The sequence below is a fragment of the Austrofundulus limnaeus genome, unplaced genomic scaffold (assembly GCF_001266775.1).
Source record: "Austrofundulus limnaeus strain Quisiro unplaced genomic scaffold, Austrofundulus_limnaeus-1.0 Scaffold238, whole genome shotgun sequence".
Classification (NCBI taxonomy): Eukaryota; Metazoa; Chordata; class Actinopteri; order Cyprinodontiformes; family Rivulidae; genus Austrofundulus; species Austrofundulus limnaeus.
In genome coordinates, this window is record NW_013952640.1 from 448,333 (window position 1) to 455,189 (window position 6,857).

General features: G+C 39.5%; 1 protein-coding gene across 1 annotated transcript; it reads right to left on the reverse strand.

The window, feature by feature from the left end:
* Nucleotides 1-1,102: 1,102 nt before the first annotated feature.
* LOC106525716 (C-X-C chemokine receptor type 1-like) lies at nucleotides 1,103-3,263 on the reverse strand. The gene is made up of 2 exons (XM_014020041.1): nucleotides 3,213-3,263; nucleotides 1,103-2,410 (listed from the first exon to the last, which is right to left on the reverse strand). Exon 2 carries the CDS (start codon nucleotides 2,406-2,408, stop codon nucleotides 1,350-1,352), a length of 1,059 nt encoding a protein of 352 aa, XP_013875495.1. The 5' UTR covers nucleotides 2,409-2,410; nucleotides 3,213-3,263; the 3' UTR covers nucleotides 1,103-1,349.
* Between the last annotated feature and the right edge of the window lie 3,594 nt (nucleotides 3,264-6,857).

The window sequence follows — 6,857 nt, forward strand, 5'->3', positions numbered from 1 at the left end:
TAATTAAATTTTCATTGTAAGAAAAATAATAAAACGTTTGTCAGAAAATGATAAGGTTTGGTATCATTGCCCTATTTGACTCATTTTGTTGGCATTGACATTTTTCCCATAACAAAGAGAAATGTTTGGGAACCACTGCCTCAACTTAACATTTTGTTGCATGACTTTTGGAGGCAATAAAGTGATTTCTCTAAATTTTTAGGAGACTTTTGCACCTGTCCACATATATTTTGGTCCACTCCTCATTAAGGAACTGCTGCAGCCATCTCAGGTTTTGAGGCTTTCCTCTCCAGACTATGTGTTTCCAGTCTGGCCCCTGCCTTCCTACGCAGTTCCGCTTAGTTCTAGTTTCCCAAATCGGAGAACAAGGGGCTGGTTTTTACCAGGCTAATGTGTTTCTGATGTTTAATAAGATTTAAATCACTGCAACATTTTTATTCGAAGACAATTTTTATTAGGAAATAAAAACAATAGTATTAAAATTCAATAATTATTAATTATTATCTATTCAAATTCATTATAACGCATTATCAATTGAAAGCTATGCAATGCTAAAAGGGGATACATCATGCAAAATCCACTTTTTTAGCTGTTATACAGTTTGTTGTGTCTCTAGGAGGCAGAAATGTTTGTGCTTCAAATATATCTTTATATTCTGTTAGGATCAGATTTTTCAACTCGTTCATTTTTCTCTATTTTCTACAGAGTTTCCTGAACTATTATGTGAAAGTATTTGTGATAAAACTGCCAATTAAAGTCTGGACTTACCAACTATAATTTGCTGATCTTCATTCTCCTCTGGCTCTGGGTCAAACTCTGGCTTCATGTAAGGCTGGATGGACAAGTGTTCTATTGTTGACATCTTTTTTTAAATTGGTAAATAAAACGTTTCTGCACCGCTATATAGTTGTAAACCCCTCTATCAAACTAGAATGAACAGGTCTGGAAGCTGGAGGGGGGAGGGCGTGAAGCTCCTCGTGTGGATTTAAAGGAATGAGCTGCTTTGAGACACACATCAGGAAAAGGGTTAAAGAGGGGCTTGTGGTACAACAAAAAGAAATTCAGACCAAAGTATTGCAGTTCCATTTTATACAGACCCAAACTGAATGATTTAAATGTGAAAAAGAAGGATTTAAAACATCATATGTTTACTTTAATAACTTGATACACAAATTTGATGGTCAGAGGAAACTGAGGTAAAACAGGAGCAAGTTCAATAGATGGCAGCAGAGTATCACCTGATCCAAACTGGTGGAAGCAACAACAACTGGAACATGTATTCCCATTTCCTGGGAGAGAATAAACTGATCTGCTTTTTCTTTTTGCGCAAGAAAATGTTTGTTGAGCGATCAGAGAAAAGTCCCAGTTCCCTCTGAGGTTTGAGACGTTGACCTGCTGAACGTTGACCCCGACGTCCTCTTCTGTCTGAGCTTCCTTTGCAGGAGAAGCATCATTTTCTTCCTGAACTTCTCCCCCACGAACGCGTACAGGAAAGGGTTGATGCAGCTGTGGAGCAGAGCCAAGGTGTTGGTCAAGTACAGAGCCAAGTTCACCGACATCCTCGAGCTGCAGTCAAACGGGATCAGCTTGACCCTGATCAGTGTGTCGGCCAACAGTGTGATGTGATTCGGCATCCAGCACAGCAGAAACGCAACCACCACGGCTATGATCACTCTCATGGCCCGGTGCTTCTGGAAACCCCTGGTGCGCATCAGCTGCACGATGGTGACRCTGTAGCAGGCCATCATGACCACCAGAGGGACCAAAAAGCCAAAAACGTGGCGGAACACGCGAGTGGCGAGCCTCCAGCTGGTGACACGGCCGATGTTAAAGGTTTCCATGCAAACAAATCTCTCGGACTTGCTGTCCTTAACYGTTACGACGTTGTGAAAAAGTGCAGGCAGAGCAAGGGCCCAACCGAGGACCCAGACTCCCACACACAGGAGCCTGCTGCACCTCCTCTGGTGACTCCGGTTGGACTCGTTGGCACACACGATCACGAGGTACCGATCGACACTGATGCAGGTCAGGAAGATGATGCTGGTGTAGAAGTTCGCCTCCAAGACGAGGTTGAGGAACTTGCACATGAAGCCGCCGAAGAGCCACCCTTGGATCAGTTCTACAGCGAAAAACGGGAGCGTCAGAGCCATCAGACCGTCGGCCAGCGTCAAGTGGAGCAAGTAGACGTCCGATGAGGTCAGAACCTGTCGGGTGCTGATGATGACCCACCCCACCAGCACGTTTCCTGGAACTGCCAGTAAAAAGTTGATTATGAGGACGAGACACAAGATCAGTGCCACCGTGGGATCCACATGTTTGGGGTTGCAGGAAAATGTGTCTGGATTGAGGTCATAATGGGCAGTAGAGTTTGTGTCATAAAAGTCCTCGATCTCAAAGGAGATGGACATGGCTGTGGATGGAAAACAGACTGATAATAAACGAATACATCAACTGGAAAAACACATACCAGTGTATATTTTTTGACAAAATGGAAAAAAAAACATGAAAAGTGGTCACATGTTTCCAAAGTCTAGTTTTGCCACATAAAAAAGGAAAATACAATGCTTTTTTATTGTCTGTTTTGGTTGATAATACATGTCTTTGTGTACGGAAAATATCTGCAAACTTAAATGAAATTACGCTCAATTCAAAACTTGCCATCTGTCCATTGGTTCATTCGATATTTTGCTAACAATCAAGGTTGGTGCCCCTGGATACTGTATTAGCAAAGTTTCAAAAAACAATTTCTTGTGTTTTATTAAAGCTCATAGTATTTGTTGGGTAGGACTTTCAGTTAGCACCAGATTTTAGCTCAACCTTCCATACTAGTTGCAACAGCTTTGCTAATCAGAAACATATATTCCCATAAATGTCAGCTTTAATTAGCAGACTCAGCACTTTAACAGCGATTCTTACTGGTAATAATGGTCAGGGYGATAACTATTTGGTATAGTCAGACCAAATGTTTCCGTAAACGTTAAAAGATAATTAAATCAGATAATTTGACTTTTTCCTGATATGATGTAAAAACATTGATTGACTTTAAAGCAGTGAAATATGAGAAGGAAGAAAAAMCCAAACAGTGATGCCACTTAGTAATGTTTTTTACACAAAACACTGTCTTCTTCACAAACTGTTAATTAAACTTGATTTAAATAAGTCACAGTCATTGTTTTATTATGGTTTAAAAATAAATCACTTCAGGGACTCACCTTTTTGCTGTTTTGACAGAAAACCTGTTAGACCACTGACATCCAGATGATCCTGCGCTGCTTTCTTTAAMAAGAAAAGTATTTTTTAAAAGAGCTGGCCCAATATCCTGTTTCCTTCCCAAATATGCTATTACACAGGTATGTCATCATTTTTGCAATGCTGTAACTTGCTTCTCTGTAGAACTTGTGAAAAAAGGTGCAATTAGGATTCATATTTATTGGTTTTCAAATACATTTATTAATTCAAGTGTCAAATATTTTCACTGATTTCAGGGGCAGAACTAAAACAGCATCATGTTTTACACTTGGTTGATTAAGTAGTTGAAGGACCCAAATGTGGACAGAGTCAAGCGGTTTGGTTCTTTCTTCCTTCTGATATTTCTGAGAAGAAAATGAATGTAAGTTGAATAAAATTTACAAAATGAACACAAGGCAATGCATGTACCTTAAGGGAATTTAGGGGAATCTTTACTGCTTATCTGTGGTCGGGATACGGAGGCAACAGGTCCAGGAGAGAGACCTAAACCTCCCTCTCACCAGTGACACTCTCCAAAGCAGGCCAGAGAGGAGGTATAATCCCTCCTGTGAGTTCTGGGTCTTCGTCAGGTGATCTTCCCTGCAGAAAACCTCCAAAGGGAGGCGYCCTRATCAGATGAACCACCTCAGCTGACTCCTTTCAAGATTCTAGATTAGCAGCGGCGCTATTGGTCCTTATCTAYACCTCCACACTTTCTTCATGACCGACCAGAACAAAGCCGCCTGAGGACAAGGCCCTGATCCCGCAGGGAGAGCATGCGTGAAAAAAAAAAAAGAAAACTGTCAATGAACAGAGTGAAAACACAAAACAAGAATGCAGCTTTCTCCAGTCCTGTAATTTTTCTAGATTTCTCTAAAGTTCTTGTCACACTGCAATGATTTAGACAACTTATGCCGATTTGTGGTAATTTTGTTATGAATAAATTATCACAGATTATATAGACCAGTGGCTCCCAAACTTTCGATCTTCTGACCCAYAAAATATYCATGGCAAAAACTTGTGACCCCAAATATTACTGGTCTGAGTACACGAACTTTGTTAATAACCCTGAAAACACAGGCTTTTTGACAATCTAAACAGCTCGTACACCAATATAAATACTTATTTATACTTATTTTGTGTTTTTGTAATAATTATAGGGAAAATATTACATCAGCAATTATTTTATTACCCTTTAAATTGATTTCTGGAGATTAYCCAAGGTGCTTCATGACCCATAATTGGGTCCCAAGCCCAACTTTAGGAACCAAAGTGCAGTGGTTCCCAAACTTTTCAGCTTTTGACCCACAAAATAACAGTAGCAGAGACCTGTACCCCCAACTATTTTTGGATGATAAACATTTGTATCAGGTCAACTAAACATGGGCATAGTAACAATGTTTTTATACTACATTTATCCATTTTAAATATATTAACCTCACTCCTTTGTAACAACTAAGACCAAAATGTCATTAATTCAGAAAATCTTTTCAGGACCCCACCTTGATGTTTCGGGACCCCACTTTGGGTCCCGACCCCAACTTTGGGAAACACTATGGACAATCTAATTGTTAGTATTATCATATGTATACCTCCAAAAGACCCTTCCAGTCATTTTTTAATTGTGGGACAGGGTCTTAACATTTGTTTTTGTCAGTTTGTATTAAAAAACAAACATTTTAACACTTTTTAAAAGACTGTATGTCAGTGGTCCCCAAACTACGACCCGCGGGCCGAATGCGGCCCGCCTCCCCGTTTGGTCCAGCCCCCAGAACAATACCAGAGAGCATTTAGGTTTTTTTCATATATGTGTATTTATATTTGATTAAAAAGTTGGACTTTTGCAATAAAATGTTCCTTAGTTATGAACTATTTTCATTATTAACTATTAATAGTTTGTAACTATTTCATTCACACACACATATAACATGACATTCTGTTCCACCCTTCTGCTGTCAGTGCCCCTATCTGGCAACCCCCAGAAAAAAATCCTAAACCCGCCCCTCTCARAGAGAGAACGGAATAATGGTGAACAGATTAGGTAAGAGAAAAATTGATTCAGAATGCAGGGCATTTAAGCTGCAGTGGACAATTATTTTTTTTTGTTCATCTGTCAAGAGGCGGTGGCGGTATTCAAAGAATACAGTCTGCAGCGACACTATGAATTCCGTCACAAAGACAAGKATGAYAGCTTGCAAGGCCAAATGTGAGCAAACAAACTCTCAAAGCTAAAAAGTGGACTGTTAGCTCAGCAGAATACATACTGTGAAGAACCCAGAGAGGGTTATTTGATTGTGCTTTCTGGAAAACAATATTTTTTTACATTTAGGCACACCTGCAATAGTCACAATTTTTCTGTTACAAACTGACTCCAGCCCCCCACCAGAGAAGGGAAAAGTTATGTGGCCCTTACAGGGAAAAGTTTGGGGACCCCTGCTGTATAGGATGGAAACACACCCCGACTGTACTTCCCARTGTTGCAGGAGCTTGTTAGGTAACACGTTGTGTGCCACAAGGTGTTACACAAACCAGCATGTGAAACATTCCTCTTTCTGGAAATCAGATGGTGAAAYGCTTTCATTCTTCATTTTACAAAAGTCTGTTTCGTTCTCAGAGTTCTTACAGCTGCTGAGAATCAAGTAAAGAACTTCACTCTCTCATGCTTCTAAAGACAACTATCAGTAACCGAGAAGAGGAAATTGAAAACTCAGAGCTGTAATAACAGGGTTTGGATCCTCTTCCTCTTTATCCAGACCATAAGGCTTCTTATCTCCCTTTCTTTGACGCCTCTTCGGTCAGGTTTGAGAGATAATAATTATCAGGTTAAAGCATTCTCTGTTATTTATCTGTTGTAGCGTTGCCTTAACAAAGACCATCATCGTCACATTGCCAGCCGCCACAAGGCAGAAACACAGTCCTCCAACAGGAATGTTCAAATTTGTAGTTCCTGGTTTCTTTGGAAAACGCATAAACAATGTGTCTGTTGTGTTAGAAACAATTACTAAGTGAATTTGCATTAAAGACAGTTAAAATGATCGCAAATCATTTTAAAATGATAAACAAAAAAATGTAACTCATAAAAAGTGATTTGAAACACTGGGAGGTGCTATCGAGCCTTTTGTCAAAGCCACTTCACTCTTAACTCGTGCTAAATTTCAGGACCTATCATTTATGAGGGCACCTAAACTGCTGTGGGACAGAATAGCAATAAACACGTTCCAATTGGTCTTCATACCACTGCCTGTAATCAGGCCTAAAAAGGACAATTTATTTTTTCTTTRTTGACTTGTTGCTTTAAATTATATAACATAAAATTTACCTCCAAGAGATTTTTGTTGCTGTTCATATGTAATGTGAATGCTTTGCAGGTGCAGAAGCCCTTTAAATGAGTACATTGTCATCTTTTTTGACCCTTGAATTTCAGGCCTTTCCATTCAATTCGTTTTATTAATCTGTCATAAGACAGAAGAAAAATAATGATAAACACTGCAGTTTGACTAGGCCTTTGGTGTTTGGGCCTAAAAAGGATGGAGCAACTGTGGAAAAAACAAATTATTTTGTTTTATTGACTTKTTGCTTTAAAAACAGATGAAGCACGGTTTCCTCTACAATCAAAAATATATCATTTG